Source organism: Branchiostoma lanceolatum, chromosome 4, assembly GCF_035083965.1.
Source record: "Branchiostoma lanceolatum isolate klBraLanc5 chromosome 4, klBraLanc5.hap2, whole genome shotgun sequence".
NCBI classification, from domain to species: domain Eukaryota; kingdom Metazoa; phylum Chordata; class Leptocardii; order Amphioxiformes; family Branchiostomatidae; genus Branchiostoma; species Branchiostoma lanceolatum.
This window is the reverse complement of record NC_089725.1, coordinates 23514284-23533599: the sequence shown is the minus strand read 5'-3', so window position 1 is coordinate 23533599 and position 19316 is coordinate 23514284. Positions and strand designations below refer to the sequence as shown.

Sequence of the window (19316 nt, the reverse complement as noted above, 5' to 3'; positions counted from 1 at the left end):
GTTCATGGTAAACATCCTATCAGTTACCCTTCCCCTATGGCCAACACAACACCCATAGTGGTGGTTAATGGAGAAGCCAACATGCTACAGGTCAGTTTTAAAGCAGAACCTACAATGTATGGAGGTACCGAACGTTTGGAAAGGTTCAGCAGACCATGGTGTCAAATGCCGTCTTCAATCCACTTGATACATTTCATCCCGCAGATTGTTGTATTGAGTATGAGAATCAAAGGGAGGTCCACTGTCGTGTAGCCTGAAGATTGATCATGTCCAGGAAATTATTCGCTTACTTATTTGTAGAGGAATAGTAAAAAGGAAAGGAAAGTCATCTTGATCCAGTTGAGCTCACTAAGCTATTCTTCCACTGGTTGTGACAGAGAAGACATGTCAATGAACAACGCTGAGCGTGATGGGGTTTGAACCCACATCCATTTGATTGGATGTAAGGGACAAATAACTACACAGAATGAACATGTGAGGCGTAATATCCAATATTTATTCTGGCAGCAACAAAGTTAACCATAACAAAAGGTGGTTATACTGTGTCTATATAACCGTGAGGACACCTGAATATACAGGCCAATATCTTTTAGTATCAAAAATACAAAAACAGTATTGGTAACTGAAAAAAACCTGAGTTGAAAATAGATAGTTCTATCAAACATAAAGATCTGGTACAAAAGGGTTTTGTTCTCAAATTGAGAAGTCTTCTGATTGGTCATAATCATGAACGTACATGCCTACATGGTCCCTGGTATCGTGAAGCTACCTTCTACCAATCAAACATCATAAAATATAGCTCTACCAACTGTGAATCTATGTGAGAAAGCCTACCAACACAGAATAGTTGATACAGAGGAGCAAAAACACTTTAGTCAAACTGACCTGGAATGTTCAACTGGCAATGATTTTTTTGTAGAATATATCTTTACATCATGGCATGATTATCTTCATAGAATCCAAAATATGAATTGGAATAGATTTCATGCTATCTGCTGTAGATAATGTGCCTTTATATCAACATCACTGCTCAACTTAATGGCCTCTTGAGCTATTGTAAGATTACAGTGTAAAAACAAGTAAACTGTGGTTCCGCAAGTAAACAAATGTGAGTTAGAACTAAGAACAAACATTTATGTCTGCACAAGGGCTTACCTTGGTAGAGGGGACTCATACCCGAGTTTGTGATTCTGCCGACATGGCCACATACATGTAGTCCTCACCAGGGGCTTGAGTGTGACATGATGTGGGTGAACTAAAGCCTTTCTGTGTACTCCATTAAGTAATATCAACATTAGCACCAACAAAGTAACAATGAAAGAACAGAAAACCTTACTTGCAAAAAACAAAATTTGATACCAAACTGAGAAACTGACATACATGATCTTGTGGTCAATGTTATTTGGTTCCAGTGGTAATGCTTACGATGACTAAGTCTTCCTTCTGCTGTGCCATCAATACAAAGGAATACAATAGCAACTATCAAACATGCTGTTTAGTCATGTAAAGACTCTTTCCAGTGGCAGACTTCAACGGCCAAAACATGATCTACTACCAAATTGAGAAACTGCCATACATGATCATTGTGGTATTTCAGTGCCTGCTTCCATGACAAACTCTGGATCCAGGTCATCAGGAGCACATCCAGAAACTTGACAACATCTATGTCTCCATGTGTTGTATGTTGCCCTGAAAATGTTGCTATTCTCCAAAGAGTGCGATCTCCTCTGCGCGATGTTTGCGGGTCTCGGTGTGAAGCTTGAGTTCCCTGGGAGTGTTCACCTCCACATCACACACCTCACAGCGCACCAGTTGGGGATCGTTGGAACTGACAAAGTAGAGGGGAAACAGTGGAAATTAAGTCTACTGTAACAATGAAATGTATGTAATACTACATATGTAAGCACCACACACAGGTACTGGGTTTAACATGCAGTAAAACTTCTCACAATCTATTGTAATGTGTGAGAGACTATGGGTACAGTCTCCATGTACCTGATTGTTGACAATGTTGTCATAGTTAATTCTGTGATGAAACGTGAATCTCTATGGATGCCTTCAGCACAAAAATCAAAGTGTTGTATGTTTATGCTTAATTTTTTTTTTTCCTGGAAAATGGCATGGTTAACAGGGTCACCCAAAACCTATCCACTGTTGACACTTGACAGTAATACAGCTTTCTTGCAGTTAATGTATGAAGACCAATCATGCATTAACAGGCTGACATTTTTCCTCTTAAGGAGGGTTTTCATATGTTTATTGGAGAAAATAGGTCAGTTATTATGTTTTTCCCCATCTACATGCCAGCTTAATCTTCCACTGGGTGGTCTTCAGGCTTTACTTGTTTCACTACTTGGTCTGGATGGATTCTACTTAATGTGGGTGGATAAAGCAGGCATGTTTCCCACAAAAAAAACATCACATTTATCACTAGATTTGTTTATCTGATAAATGTACCCAGGGAAATCCTTTGCCCTTTTTTCTCAAAGAGTACGAGCTGTGTTTCATCTCTTCATTTCACAAGGCCTATGATTTAATGGGTGTTTGTTTGCATTTTAAAAACCCCTCTTTTTGGATGGCAAAACAACAAGAAGGCTTGGTTACACACTTGTATGCCTTTGCCCTCAGTTCCATCATGTGTTTCCTCTTCCACGAGTCGTCATTCTCCTTCTTAGGGGCTGTGTCTTTCACAATCTCCTCAACGATGAAGATACCATTGTGCAGGTTGAGCAGGGATGAACAGTCGGCACTGGTACCACTCAGCTCAGGGTCCAAAATGTCTTCAGGCTTCACCTAGAAAAGGTGGAGAAACATGTCCAGCAGTACTATTGGCAATACTTGTGCAACGGCCCCACTGGTCTTGTCGCTAGGGTTGCTGATTCAGAACCTTGAGGTTCTGAGTTCAAATCCGCCATGTTGTGCACCCGGGAAAGGCAATTTACACCGATTTCCTCACTTGACTCAGGAGTAAATGAGTACCTATCTAATAACCTATCAAATTTCAACTGTCCAACTGTAAGCCTTTGTCAAGGACTAAGGATTCCACCTCTTCTGTGACATCACATTATGCAGATAGAACATGGGAGTCTAAAGGCCACCTTTCAGAATCATAGCCCAGGTCACAGAAGGGGTGGAATTCTTTATGGGAAATTACAGTTCAAGTTTGCTTTAGAATGACTTTTATTAACTTCGACACAGATGAACTTTCAAGCTTTGACTGACCTGGTTCCACCAGTATGGCTTGTGGAACATCTGTGGTTCGATGGGCTCTTGCTTCATCTGGATCAACCTGACAGTGGCCAAAGAAAATGGGAAAAAAATTCTATGAGCACACCACCACCAAAATGTAGTTGCCAGGCTGCAGAGGTCATGGCAGACCTTGGATGGAGTGTGTCGGGAAAGACATTAAGATGTGTGGCCTAACCAGCGTGAACCCCCTGGACAGATCTAGAGCCGCGTGGACGAGCGGTGCGAAGACTAGCCAACTGCTGCCCACCCCTGTGTCAGGGACCCCGGCAGCAGTATAATCAATACTACTGCACGACTACTACTACTACATGAGGTGTACAACTGGCAATATTGCGGCAGTGATAAAACACATCCTGTCATCTTCTTGTGACCATAACAAATTTGCCTTCTTGACTTTATAACTAGGGCTTCTCTGCCTATACCAGACGCGATTGTCAGTTTCCTCTGTAGCAAGACAGACTGGTTACGTGAGTAGATTTTTCCTGGCTGCCTCCTGGATCCTCTTTATTCCTGAAGGGCCCCACTCAGCGATGTTGTTCTCACTTCCCAGGGCTAAGTTGATGGCCATCCGCACCTTGTTGACCTGTGCGAAAATATGCCCATGTTACAAGAGCTGATGATGTGTAAATACCTTGACTTTTAAAGCGTAATTTCTTTGATGATGCAAATCATAAAAACGACATATATATGCAGGAATAAAAACTACTGAAGCACTTCTTCTTGACACAAACTTGTCACCACCAAAGGAAAAGAACTTGACTTACAGCTTGCAGGTCATTATGGCCAAAATGAGTGTCAAAGGTTATCTCCAGGTCGTGATCAGGCAGGATTCCGATGCCCGTCTCAGGATCACAGCCCAGACCACAGATGGCACCAGTGTAGTGGCTATTACTACGGGTCGTTCTGGGTGCATGAAAACAGTAGGTTTGATTATGTCACTACTTTATAGTACGTATTACTGTACAGACAATGAAAAATAGAATCCACACATTGTTCATGACTTTAATGCAGTTAAATGAAGCAGTAGATTGTACTTAAGACTGTGAAGGCAAGTCAATAACGGTGCACACTAGTTCTTCTGCGATCATGATCCGTGGTAGTTTCAGATTATTTTGAAGTGTCGTTTCTGGAAAAATGTGCAATACGGTGTCAATGAAAAAAGTCTAAAGGTTTCAATGGGGGCAAGAAACAGGGGTGTGCCCTCTTAACCGTTCACTGTCAGGATAATATCATCTATCATAAGATATCTGTACTAGTTCTGACCTGAGTTCAGCCACAGGTGTGAAGAGGAGACAGACCAGGGCAGCCAGGCCGGGCATGTTGGGCATGAGGGTGGTGTCCCTGGCCGTGATGGTGCTGCCTGTAGGACTCACCCCCACGTGCCCCGCCACCAACATGCGCTGGTGGGTGTCCTGGGGGCGGTCGTTCAGCGCAACGGAGTTCACACTGTCACGCTCAATCCGGACAGACCTGGCAATAGGAAAACATAAGATGTCACAAATTTCAGGATCATTATCTATCTTACTCCAGCTTTAAAGAATGTAAGTAGTCCTTTTCCCTGGGATGCAGAACCAGAGCTCTGACGTGCCTGGCACCTTGCTTTCCACCAGGGAGTAGGAGCATTTGAGGAGAACTGATGAGACACCTGAAAGAAAAGAAGACCTGAACCCAGCGCTTTTATTGCATGCCCAGTGTTAAGCATCTCCGCCCCAGCTTTTGGGATGTTTGGGGGAATATTGATATAATCAATGCCTGCTATGGACATTTTAGAAGGAAAAGAAGGGATGCAAAAGAAAATTCTTTGGCAGCCTACCTCAGTCTTCCAATATTGATCATGCTGTAGAACACCATCTCATACGGGCTGTACGGACCGTATAGACGGACCATGTTCCGTCCCCTCAGGGCGAAGTTGTCATTGGGTACGTCATTCCCCACACTGCTGTCTGCAGGGGTCCACAGGTGGGTGGAGTCTTCAGGGGCCAGACTCTGCTCTGCACGGTCCTGGTGACTTTTCTACAGTTGAGAGATAGGAAGTCATTGGTCTAATATAGTGGGCAAGGTTTTATGTTAGAGAGTACAAGTTGTGCTTCTTTCTTTCTTTTAAAATTGTCCCCATTAACTGAAGAACTGAAGGCCACCTCATGGTTACAGGCTACAGTATCTCTTCTATCTAAGTGAAAAACAGCAATGCTTGGGACAAGCTTGATTCAGTGGGAGTGAAAGATCTAGACAGACTTATAGAGGCTGCTTTGGAACATTCCCTGCCCGAAGCAGCTGATTTACAGTGCTACAAGTACAGTGTGCTGTAATGGTAATAGCAAAGATGTGTGGTGCACAAGTACAACTTTTTTTAAGTACAGTACCTTAGAAGCATATGTCTCCTCACACATATCAGCCAAGTTCTCTCGCACCAGCTGATGGTTGATGAAAATCTCCTCCTGTTTCGTAGTGCGGTAGAGGTCCAGCCGCAGCGCCCCACGCACCACAGAGAACACCTTCCCAAGCAGGATCCTGTCAGCGACCAGCTCATGGAAACGCAGGGTCGCCTGCCGATCCCACTTACCTTCTGGTGACCGCGCGAAGGATGGACGGATTCCTTTCAGGTGGCACTCCATCGACTGTGCAAGGGGAAAATAAACTGTTTGTAAACTCATACCTCTGCTGTATGAGTAAGGTTAACACAATTCAAGACATCTTGCATAGAAATGTCAAATAAAGACTGAGAAACAAAGATTGGATAGCACACAAGTTTGACCCCTTTCTCTTTCCAGAGCAGCCCAAGAACAATGACTGCACACACACCTGGAATGGAATCTCCAGTAGCTCAGATGGGATCTTGCAGAGACAAGACTTCAGCACTGTCTCCATGTTCCCATAGTCCAGATAAAACACCTGCAAACGAGACAATCACTCTATCTCATCAAGTGTGAGGAGACACATCCCTTCATCTGTCTTATATACGTCATCACTGAAAGCAAAATTTCAAGATTTTTCTTACTTTTCATTTCATCCTTCATTTGCTTAGTAGCTACTCTTGGAGGACTGCCATTGTATTGTGTAGATGACAACAGAAACTAAGACATGTACATGTATCAGCAGTGTTGACAAGATATTTGAAGACGCTTGACACACTGCAGTAGTACCTTAACATGGTCAGGAAAGGCTGCCACAATCCGTGCTCTGTAGTACTTGACACTCGCCTCGTCCTGATAGGGAGCCAGACAGTACTGGTCACGGAGCACCATGTTGGCAGGTAAGGGCTGTGATCAAGAGAGATAAGGAACACAAACATCTGAACATGGGCTGACCAATAGTATTGATATGTCATAAATCTAACTTGTGTTGGCGTAACAGATAGAGTGTTTGGTCCAGCACCCAGAGATGCTGGATTCGAATCCCCTTGCATGCCACCGATGTTGTGGCCTTCAGAAAGGCACTTTTACATGACTTTCCTCAAGTCACCAAGGTGTACAAATTGGTATCTGACTTCAGTTGGGGAGGTTAAGGTGGTGGAAGTAGAGAGTTGGGCTCCACCTTCTAATATCGTGCCCTAGAAACAGTGGATAACAACCCACTGCCCCTATGCTCTCAAAAAGACTGGGACTGACTTATCAATTCTAACTTACATGGAGTTGTCACTAATATTAGAAATAGTACATGTACACAGTAGAGTGAGGATAATGGACCAGTTGGGTGGGACAGACAATTTACTGAATAAAGTGGCAATACACAACAACATCATAGCTTTGGACATGGGGAACAAGTTAGCCAAACTATAGTGTTGTTAACCTGTGGTTCCAAAAATGTTCTAGATCGTAAATTTCCGGGAGTACAGGGTCATCCTTTTGTGTGTGACTTGAGAAGAATCGTTTCTGACATGCAGACATTCCAACTGAGGCAGGAATGCAGGAGAAAAATGACACCACATGTCTCTGCAATCAAAATAACATGGACGGCCAGCAGCTATCACTGACATATGGGGGAGCCAAATTCTCCGGGGATTATCAAGATTTTTGGAAAACCTGTTATCTTAAGATCATTCATCCAAAGGAAGATCCTCTTATCCAGGGGAAGTAATGTCACACAAATCTTCATTTGCTTATGAATGAATGAATGAATAAATGAATGGTCGGATGGATGGATGAATGAATGAATGCATGAATAAATGAATGGACCAATAGACGAATGACCTATATTACATATTGCTTAGAAATTATCACCTGTAGATTAGCCCCTCCATCCTGATTGATGGTCTCCATTAGGAGGGCCAGCTGGTCAAAGTACTCGGCCTCTGCACGGTGAGCCCAGAAGTGCCCACACTCAACAACCTGGGGAGGAATGTCAGAGAGAGACACCTGGCATTATATCCTTATCTTACAGGGTCACACCTGTGAATATTAAAAAACACTGCTGTGCAAGTTCTATGAAAGTAGTACGTGAGAACTTTGATGTCAAAATTTTCAACTTAACTTTAAATACCTTGTGAAATACTGCATTAAACTTAACTGCATTTCTAGTGTTCATTGTAACAAAATGTGAGGTAAGCATTTTATGGCACTAATTTATACCTTGTTAAGGGTTGCTTCAGACGAGCTAATACCATGACTTACGTGTAGTTCTGTTGGCAATGTAATGTTATGAACAATCTGAAACCTAAATTTCATTTTCTTCATCTACATGACACTTACCTCAGTGACATATAACTGCATCCAAGGTTCTTTCGGAGAAGGTGGTTCTACTGCTTTAGGTCCCTTCGTTTGTTCCACCTTCACTGAGGGCCGTCCTCCTTGACCAATCTCTCCATATAGTCTGGGGAGACAAAATGTGGAAAGTAAACTTAGGTAAGATTCAAAGGGTTTCCACATATCTTTACAATGTAATCCTAAGGTTTTATTAGTGCAAAGGGGTTTGCAGGGCCAAGGTTGGCAGAAATGCACATGGCTTGACTCAAAGATGACACAACATATCATTTTATTAGTTAATGTGTGGCTGGTGGCAAATGTAAAAGTAACCCAATGTAGGTCCTACCTTGGATAACTAGGCATGAAATGAACCAGGATGACTAAAAACTTACACAAAGTCTACCTACCCATGGATCAGTGAGGCAGACACTGAGTCACTACATGTAGCTGTGGATGTGGTAATGCCAGACTACCTGTTGGTCCTGAGCTTCTTGCTGTCGTTGATGGCAGTAGCCTGCTGCATCAGGGCTCGCTGGACCTCCTCCCTGGGGCGCAGTCTCAGCTCCAGCGGGATCCGCATCGACCTGGGAACATGAGGCTGTGGTCAGCTTCCTTCACAAAAAAACATGTGCTCCTTCTCTTAGATAATTATCTCGTGTTTAAGGAGAGTCATACATGTACCTCGAGCAAGTTACAGACCCCAGCACACTTGTTGAAAAAAATAGCGGTCCATCCTGGTGTTAGTGTATAAAACCCTACAGTCCGGTCTTGTGGAGCTGGTACTCACTGTGCAAAACGGGTATGTTACCAAAAAAAGCGGTTTACCAGTTATGCAGAACAAAGAAAAAATTATGTTCATTTTTTTCTCCAGTGCCTTTTATCTAACTTGAATGCAAACATATCAGAGATTTATGTTGAACTCAATTCTGAACATTCCACAACTTAAAATTTTTATTTCAATCATCTCAACTCATAATGAATGCAATTTAGATGGGCAAAGGAAATCAAGGACAGGTGCACCTCATCTTTACAGCCAGGTAGACAGCAGGTAGCACACCTGTTCCATGGTAGTCTGGCGGAGGTGCAAACTCCACATAAGCTCTGCATAGGAGGAATAAAGAAATATTAAGCAGTTACATATTTCATACATACAATACAGATGGAGGTGACTGGTAATAAAATGGTAGTCAAACATAGATCCAAAATTACTGAGGAAAGTTTTCATTACAAAGTGCATTTGTATTACATGTGCATGAACATTTTTAATGATCCAAAGTTTGTGCCTACCCAAATGAGCATTACTACAAATAAGAGGCTAACTTTACCTTGTATCCTCTAACTTGATGAACTTGCCTTCCCCACACGGGCGCATGACGGCGCCCAGCTGTTTCAGGTACAGCTGTGGAGCAGGAGGCATGCCACGCAACTACAGGGGGTAGAACCTGAGTTAGACATGCTTACAATACATATGCCATTGTTTCTAAACTACAGGGATCATACATGTACGGATCAGATATTGTGTTAACAAATGCTTACAATACAATACACACATTGGTCCTCACTCAACTAAGAATCAACCAAATGTCAATGAGCAGAAATATGATGTGTCACCATGACTGTTGTCAGGGGGTTGCTGCCTGACAAGTCTCGTACAGCCTCTGCTTCATCGGAGGCTGCACAGGTGAAGTAGTTTGGATAGAACGCTCCAGCCAGGACCATCTGAGGAGAGAGAGGAGCTTATTTTTCTTACTGCATAGGTTTTCATCATATCAACTACACCAGAATTCCTTTCAGGATATTTCTAAAAGTTAAAGGATTGTAATAAGCCTGTTCATGGTTCAACTGCTCATGCGCAGTGATATGCATTGTGGGTAATATGTAAAAGTTGGAGGCCGCTGAAACATAAACAAAACACGTCTGGATGTGTATTAGCATGGACTAGCCAAGTAAGGGGTCTTCACCTTTGACCTCGTTGACCATGTGCAGTTGTAACCGTGAACAAGCTTATTGCTCTTCTCCATCCCTTTGCATACCTCAAATTCTGGGACTCTCTGAGAACGTCTAAAAGTAAAAGTAGAAGTTAAAATGGCCTTCATCAGAGACACAAATGTTCCCGACAGCTGCCCCCTACCTACCTTGAGGATCAGGTTGTCATGTGTGGTGTCTCTCGTTTGGTTCACGAGCGGGTTCCTGTCCAGCTGCACACGGATGTTGAAGTTGGCCATACGATCCTGGAGCTCCTTGGCAACTGCTGACATCTGCAAACAGAAACAGCTGTATGGTAATCACAACAAGTACCTGCTTCAGGTAACATCTGACAACTGGGACCTATAAAAAGTAACTTGTTGGAAAAATACTCAAAACAACCAGCAACTAGTACTTTCTGACCTCTTTAATTCTCTTGAGTTGAATCATGTTCCTCTTTGCCCACTCCAGCTCTTGCTATGGGAAGAAGTAAGAAATAAGACAACCATGTCATCAGATTACATGTCTGAATACCCTGTCTGTCTTTTATCTGTTCTGAAAGAACTAAATATGGGGATCTATTCCACAAAAAGTTGGCACGTTGTGATCAAAAATGACTATGGAAATTCTCATATTGTAATCAAATCATTTATCTTTCATAACACCTATTAGACTGACTCTGTAATGTACTAACTCACCTGTCTGTTCCTGAACATTCCTGTCCGACAACAATCTTGCCATTTCTGGAAGAAGAGAAGAAATAAACATAAGGTGACATGGATGTTCTTACATTACAACATTTTATGACAAGACTACATGTGAAAGTCTGAAAAGGAGTGCCATACTGTACATACCTTGTATGCATTCAGCATGGCAAGGCAGTCACTGAAGGTTCCCTCAGACCAGGCCATCTTCGATCTAAACAAATCACAGAAACATCAGTTATTTCAGCACTCTTAAACACCTTCTACACCTTTTTCAATTTCAGACTAGATCTGCTAATCAAAAGGCTCTGAGAACAAGTGATTCAGCCCAAGACTCACCTGTATGATTCCAGGTCCCCCCTGAAGGGTTTCGCAAAGAAACTCTTCAGGGAGAGAGATGCACCTACAGTGGAGAGGGTAAGAGAATCATTATTTGCAATATCTGTGTTAATTTTCTTTCACACAGTCATAAGATATCTATCACTCTACTTGAAACTAAGGGCCAAACTGAAAGAGTTTAGTACTCTATGACAGTGTTGTCTACCATGGCACAGGCTATCTTACCAAGCACTGGCTAGCATATCTAACTATGCACTAAAACATACTCCTTCCCTCCTCAAGAACTGTGACCAAAACATATGATTCCTTACCTATGATGAGAGCTTCCTTCAGGTAGCCAAACACATGTCCAAGCAGCAATAGCTTCCCCACCCTGACATCCACAGGGAGGGCCGCTAACACACGACCTATGAAGGTCAGGTCACCGTCATGAGGGTTCACATCTCCTGAGGTCACCGTGGAGAGGGCACCAACCTGCAGGCATAGAGAGACACACCAAAAATCATGTAGCAAGACTTTTTGTGACTACTAATTTTCAAATGTGAATATTCTTAACAAAAAGATTAGGGTAGGAAGAACAGCTGACTTGGAATTCTCAGACACTTGGAGTTCTTAGTAATCAGCAACAGAACACAGTCAGCTTGGTTGCTACTGATTCATTTGAATGAACTTCAAGGATCTGCAATGGAGATGAAAGCTTGTAAGCATCAGGGAAAATGAGATCTTAAGAAAGGATACTGATATCCCCACCATGTTTTACCTCATAATTTTAACTTAGTTAACTTGAAGCTGTGAGATGTGACTATCATCCTCAACCTTTATTATTAGTGTTTGCAAACAAGATTTCTTATCATCAAATTGTCTTTTCCCACCTCCTTCAGCAGTAAGACTGTGGCCTCGATGGCGTCCAGGTTGGGTGGCTGCAGTGCCAGACCGAGGATGGCCTTAGGCTCCCCCAGGTCCAACAGCTTCACTTTCAGTACCAGCTGCTCCAGGGGGCAGCGCTGCACGGGACAGGAACACGACATTCTTTACCTTCTGAAGGAATTCTTTATCTTAGGAGTTCATAATAAACTTAAATCTGCATTTTTTTTCGGCACCTGAACCCAACACCTTTATCTCACGAATACACCAAATCACTTTAACAATCTTAAATCATTAAAAAAATCAACAAAAATCGTGGCTCATATCAGAACCTAAATTAAGCTTACCAAAGACTTTTGGAACAGAATGATTGACGACATTTCCAAGTACCTTGGCAGCCTTCAAAATAGTCTGCCAATTTCAGAGATGACACGGCAAGACACAATGCTTTTAATGTATGCTGCTGACACACATTGCTTGTTATACCTACACCTCCTATTGATAATTTTTCCATGAAAACATGCCATCCTGATTGCTCTTGGTGTACACCCACAGATATCATACCTGCATCTCTGGGATGCCATACTCCTGCAGGTGAATATCATAGAACTCCCTGGAGACCATCCTGTAGGCTCGGCCTGAGGACACACGGCCCGCTCGACCTGGCAGCAGGCAGAAACATGGACCTACATGTATTACATCTGAACTTCTATCTGTTTTCATTGTCTTCTCTTTTCTAACTACATGTAGTTATCTTCCCCCTCTAAAACACTTCCAAAACAAAAAATCATGGTAGGAATGAAAGATGCATATCTGTGAGCATATTACACATTCTCTTACAACATGTTGCTAAGTTTTAAGCTGACTGAAGAAACTCTGCTCCTTGCACAGTAACCTACATCTCTGATCAATTTAGTTCAGTGCCTAGAAGTAGTCTCTCGGCCTTCCACTGGGCAATCTTGTTTAAAAAATAGACAGACCTTTGAGATTTATTTTCCAACTTGTTGTGGAACACAAACTGTTATAAGGCATCACAAGTGTCCAACCCAATGTAGCTCTGTAAAACATGTTGTCAGGGCCACCGAACACTTCAATTGAGGTAAAATACATCAAATACCCTGTTCAGAACTATAATCCTACCTTTCCTTTGGGTACACATGGCCTGAGATGCCCAGTTCAGTTGCAGACTCTGGTAGTTGGTCTCAGGGTCACACACCATGCACTTAGTCAGGCAGAAGTCGATCACTGAAGGAACAAACAAACATGAATATTCTTTGCTCTATTTATCTTTGTTTTATATTGTACACATGCAAATAAACAATAAACAATAAACAATATAACAGGAACAATGGAGAACAAATCCTCAACCAAACGTAGTAACATTGCCTGGGGATATAACATTTTGATGAGTTGGGAAAAAACAGTCGTCATTGTACAGGCATTTTTCTACATTTGAGAACTTCCTTACCATATTTGATGTCAGGTACAGTAATGGAGCTCTCTGCTATATTTGTTGATAGGATCACCTGAACACAATAAAAAAAGGAGAACTTTTAATACTTTTACATTCTTTACCTATTATGGTCATTTTCACTGACAAGTTCATATTGATTAGAAATCATGTAACTTTCACTGGGAAACAATATGTATTGCTCTACAGGTGATAAATGGTAATTTTGAATAGAAATTAACCTACTAGTATACACAACCTTGTGAGGCTACTTGTTATAACTTATGCATTGCTACAAGTACTGCACACTGTACATTGTTTCTAACAAAAGATGTTGTGTGAAGTCAGTTTGTCTCACCTTCCTCATGTGAGGCCTGGGTGGAACAAAGACCAGTGCCTGCTCTTCTGATGTGATTGTGGAATGAAGGGGAAGAACCCATAGCCTACACCACAGAATATGAAAGAACAAAAGCTAAATCCTTGAAGACGGATGGTAGAAAAGTCTAGTAGGATTAACCAGGTACCTCATAACTAGTAGTTTTGTCATCTCTTATAATATTAACAACTCGTTCCGTACCTATTTTAAGACCACTTTCTAGCAAGAGTTACAGTGCTACACTGAGCAATGCTTACCAGTCCTCATGATCAAAAATCTTACAGTGTCAAGAGAACATCAGAGTTTCCTACTTACTTGTATCTCGTCGTCTCGTGAGCAAGAAGCTCGTCCAACGTGTTAATCTCTGCAAGACCTGGAACAAAACAGAGTTAATGCAAAAGCAGCAAAGATCATGATATGTCTTCGATGAAGACATTTTATACTAGTAATTCTTCATCTTTCAGATGTCCAAATACACAATCCCTGACCATGATAACTAGTGAGATGGCACTTTGCAAATTTATTAACAAGCTGTCATACTTTCTATACAAATATTGCTCCATGTGTTAGTTGATCTGTTGATGCTATTCATGAAATATCATTTTCATGTTTTTATCATCCATATGATCTCATTTTCATTGTGCCTAGATGGAAAGAGCCGAGAGCTTGAATTGCATCTTATACCCCAAACTTTCCAAGTTCAAGATGTTCACATAATTTCTTTGTGTTATCACATGACAGGACATGTACACCTACCTGGTAGGAAGACAAGCACAGTGCCTCTGTTGACACCCAGCCCTTCTGATATACTTCTCCTGTAGAATCAACAGGAATTTTCTAAATGAGCGTGCTTATTTCATTAATTGTTATTACACCTCTGACCTTGTATACTAGTAAATCAAATAGTATGTGGAAATCGGAGAACACCATCAACATGACCAGAACTCACCCTTCTTCCTGGGCCTCAAGCTGGTCAAAGTATAGGATGAGTTTACGTGCCAGCTCAAAGGACTGGTCACTGATTTCTGGGTTGTCCCATTCCAACAAAGGGAGCTAAGGAAGGGCACAAATTTAAAAATGTTTTTAAATCAACCTAGAACTGACAATGACTTGAAAGATCATTTAGAAAAAAAGTCACCTATTCATTAATTTTTCCTGACTTGAAAGCAAGCAAAGAATTAGATGAAACAACAAAGGAAGGTTGTTAGACATACTGGTCCTAATGGTGCCAGGTCCTCCACATAGAACTCTGTGACAGGGAACAGTCTTCCTTCTACTGTGACTACAGGTGCAGGTGCCAGCTCACCTCGTACTGGGATACTGAAATATCCCGCAAACATGGAGCTGTCCAGTGTGGCAGACATCAGAACCACCTGTATGGACAGATCAAGGCAACTGTTTGGGAATGTGAAGGCCATACCAAGAGTGTCAGTGGTAAGACAAACTTTGTCTTAGGTGTTTTGATGTACATTGACAAGGTAGCATTGCAAAAATCACTTCTCCCCGACCCAAAATGCTGCTGTGAGAGCTGGACAACAAACATATATTTAAAAACTTCAAGGTTTACAAACCAAGCTGGTTCTTACCTTTACATGACGTGAGTTAGACCTGAGCAGCTTCCGTGCTACCAGGAGAGCAAAATCTGTTTCCTGGTCTCGCTCATGAACCTGGACAAAGTAAGCAATGGTGTAACATGAGTAATGTTGTAAAGTTGTAATATAGAAAGATTTCAAACCAAAGGATTTTCATTTGCTGCTAAATTTGTGAAAATCTGTTTTTTTTTCGCAAAGTTACAATAAAACATAAGAGACATGAAGTGGCTGACCTCATCCAGGATGACATGAGTAAACTGGTTCATGTTCTTGGTGTTGATGAGTTTCTGAAGGAGGACTCCGGTGGTCATGAAGGACAGACGGGTGTCTTCTGACTGCTGCTTGTCCATCCCAACCTGCAACACACAGCATACCGTTACCTTCGTCTAAATATCATACTGCTGCTTTCAACTTCTAGATCTGCCAGTAAAAGGATGAAACAGCTCTTGTAGAAGTTGTCAGCAACACGACAGCCACATATTATTAAGTTGAAATAATGATACAGCATGAATGTGCTTAACACTACAGTGACTACACATGGAATATCGTAATAAAAGATGGTAGTCAGTGCTTGGTTTTGCTTTAATGTTGTGTTCCAGATGTAGACTATCAGGAACTTTTTCAGTCCTTGTGATAGCTGAGACAAGATCAAGGAACATACAAATTTGTACCATACATATGTCACAGTAGAGATGGCGATTCAAAGTGTTATTGTTACTGTTACATATACATCTGGGTGGCCAGGCTTAACAAGGTAAACAACAGATTTGTCCTTGACACATTACTAGTGTTTTCCTCAATAAACTGCCCCACCTGATAGCCCACAATACCACCCAGTCTCCAACCTCGCTCATCAGCCACCCTCCGTGAGATACTGATGGCTGCGATACGTCTGGGCTGGGTGACAACAACGTTACACCATCTGTGGGGACAAAACATCATGAGGTTTCAACAGTTACAACACTACAACACATGTCAATGGCAGCAATCAGAAGTTTCAGCCTTTCTACATGTTAAATGCAGAAGTCTTCTATCATATTTCATCAGCATAATCCACAGAGGCCCCATGCTATTTTTCTCTTTTACTTGCTGTTGTAAATTCTTTAGGTTTGATGTGTCTAATTAGTCTCTTACAACAGTAACAGGATCATATCAAACTCCGTTAACATTTCCCCATTCCTGTGCTTGCCTCACCTGTTGGCACGTGCATAGTGGTCCAGGATGTACTGTGGTACCTGTGTTGTCTTCCCACTACCTGTGTCTCCCTGGATGACTGTCACACTGTTGCTCTCTACAGTGGTAATAATCTGCAAAAGGGAAATCACAGAACTCAATGTGACAACAAGTAGGCTTTCACTTTTTTCTTCCGACCTAACTTTGTAACATTTCTTTTAACAAATGGAAGATAATAATGCTGCCTTTTAAGACCATAACCAAACTTTTGGGCACAGATCATTTGTTTAGAAAAGATGGATGTGGGATGTGGAGAAAATCCTTCTCTACCTTTACCCGAGTTGGAAGCTAGCTAGGTGGGCTCTGTAAGAACTATGCTATGCTAAGAATACAGGTAACATCTTTCATTGTTGGAACATGTGTACATGTAAACAAGGACATTCCAAAGTATACAAAAAAAAGTTGCAAGTTCTGAGAGATGTAACTGTTTCTGTAGATGTTAATAGAAAAGTTCCACTCCTCTGTATTGTTGAGCTTACCTCCTCCTGGTACTGAGTGATGGGCAGGGTGGGGTTGTAGGTGTGGTTGAAGTTGTAGTTACGGTAGATGTTCACAGATCGCAGGGGGTCCTCCTCCAGAGTTTGGCGACCAAGATCCCCGGCAAGACTGTTGATGCTGTCTAGATCCAACGCGTTCAGATCCGACATTCTTTCATCGATACTCTCCAGATCTTCCAGATCGTCCAGCTCATGTTGTTGGTACATCTGGGCATACTGGGTCTGACGGGGGTTATTCATCCTTGGCTCCCTGAAATGTGATGGTATCATGATAACTTGACGACTAATGTCACAAAAGAAAATGGGATTTGACATTCCCAGATATCAGATAGTGATTGTGGTGATATGTAAACTTATAGTCCATTCAAGTCCCCTATAACCTCCTTGCCATGTAATAAAAGGGGAAATATTTGTGGTGGTTTTCTGTTTGTGGTTTTCGCTGGAGGCCTGCCCGCCTTAGCCCGGGGCTTCCTCCCCCCCTACTTTACCCCTAAGTTGAAGTTAAAGTTGACCTCTTCAGTGCAAACATTTCCAAGTAAAACCCAGCATGGCAGTTTCAACAAGGAACTTTTAAGAGGGCCTGCATGGGGGGGTCCCGACAACGCTCTACGCAAAATTCGGAGGGCCGGCTACGTAAAACGCTTAATTCAGAAAGCCTCCCTTCGCTCTACGCTAAATTGAAAAAGCCCCCTCTACGTTTTACACTAAATTATGGAGTGGTCGGCAACGTTCTACGTAAAATTAAAATGGCCGATTACGCTCTACGTAAAAGGGGCATGCAGGCCTCTTTTAAACGCATGATGAGTCACAAGGTTGTTGTTTTTTTAAACTGCAAACACTGCATTTTTTCCTTACCGCGAAATCAAAGCCCCAGTAAAATTTCCCATATTACAGTATTGCATTTTTGCTCACAAAAAGAATTCTCAGAGGTACTATTCAGCAACACTAGTTGTTTTCATCCACGAAAAGTGAGGAGCAACACTAATCAACCACAGATGTTTCCTGACAAAGCCTCCTTGCTCAAATCAAGGTTTTATATCAGATGCTCAAATCATGCAGAACCTTTGTTTCTGATTCTGCCGAAAACATCACTGATTCTACCGAAAACACGTCGACAGAGATGTGTGCTAAATCCGAGGCCTTCTTATTCATGAACGAAAGGGGTATTCACTTTGAAATTCATAACTCGGGGGAGAGGTGCGAACACGTTGTTGTTGTTGTTGTACCGTGTGTTCGCTTGTTAAAGATCATCGGAACTTGGAGACTCATAGGAACTTGGAGAATCCAAGTTTCGCTGGATCTAGAGGCTTAGATGTAGCCTTAATCGGAAGACACGTCACAACAGTTACAGTAGTAACGTTACAGGGCTAGAGGATACTTACTTCTTGTATCTGGGAATCATAGGCGCCTCTGGCTTCGCGGGACCGCCCGTCGCCGCGTCGAAGTCCTTCCCGCCGAGTTTGGACCTCGGAACGGAGTTCAGACGGACTAACGGCTTGTCTAGACTAAACCACGAGTCGATATAGTCGATCGAAACGTCACTTGTCAACCTGCTGCTCATCTTGAGGGTGGTTTGACTTTGTAAACAATGTCCAGAAAAGTTGGAAGTGTCTCATCGCCAAGTTTTCACTTTTCCGTCGCCATCTTGCTTCCCGTCAGCACGTGGTCGGGGCAAAGGTCACGTGAAGTTGAGTGACTGTGGATCAACAGGTGAGCAGGTTCACACCTGTCCAGGTAGCAACTCTGCCTCACCGCGAAGTCTGAAACACCTCGCACTTCCCAACAAGTGGCTGAACAAGGAGGTTTGGGCTGAAGTTGTGATGCAACTGTATTCATATATCTCATATTGCTGTTTCTCCCTTTTCTTACCTTGGCTTAGGCCATGTTGATTTGATTACATGGATGACATCCTCTGGGAACCCCAAAACTGATGCGAGCCTACGAATAAAAGAAAACTTTGGCAAAAAAAAGTTTCCTTCGTTATAGAATTTATGTGGTCAGGAAGGTTGAACAAGAGTTAACACACGGACTATGGTATACTGAATAATAGATTCTTAATTTTTGTTCTTTCACATCATCTTCTTTGACTTTGGAATTGAGTTTGCATTCTACGATATCCATTTCCCGAAAATTGATTTTTGTTTTCACTTTACAGCATATATTTTCTCATTTTGCAGCTGCTTTGCATGATTTACAGTATGGCCAAATTTTTTGTCGGGTAACAGACGAAAATTGTTGTCATCCATATAATCAAATCAACATGGCCTTATATGCTGTTGTCTGCGATAAAATTGAACACCTATTCCGGTCATGATTTAATGGTTACATGCCAGCCAAATCGTTCCATTTACAGTACAAGAAGGAA

At 42.1% G+C, this 19316-nt stretch overlaps 1 protein-coding gene across 1 annotated transcript; it reads right to left on the bottom strand.

Annotated features, from left to right (window-relative positions):
* Positions 1–475: 475 nt before the first annotated feature.
* LOC136433483 (ATP-dependent RNA helicase TDRD9-like) lies at positions 476–18625 on the bottom strand. Its single transcript, XM_066425728.1, has 37 exons — positions 18334–18625; positions 16934–17201; positions 16416–16528; positions 16035–16143; positions 15455–15577; positions 15216–15296; positions 14844–15002; positions 14579–14682; positions 14386–14444; positions 13945–14002; positions 13612–13696; positions 13272–13329; positions 12944–13048; positions 12368–12465; positions 11812–11943; positions 11251–11413; positions 10940–11003; positions 10751–10814; positions 10595–10639; positions 10320–10373; positions 10067–10189; positions 9543–9650; positions 9257–9357; positions 8952–9032; positions 8405–8515; positions 7938–8058; positions 7470–7577; positions 6393–6509; positions 6052–6141; positions 5613–5867; positions 5063–5262; positions 4513–4719; positions 4014–4152; positions 3717–3832; positions 3223–3289; positions 2609–2793; positions 476–1828 (listed from the first exon to the last, which is right to left on the bottom strand). The coding sequence occupies exons 1-37, from the start codon at positions 18510–18512 to the stop codon at positions 1702–1704; spliced, it is 4377 nt and encodes a 1458-aa protein (XP_066281825.1). The 5' UTR covers positions 18513–18625; the 3' UTR covers positions 476–1701.
* Positions 18626–19316: the final 691 nt, after the last annotated feature.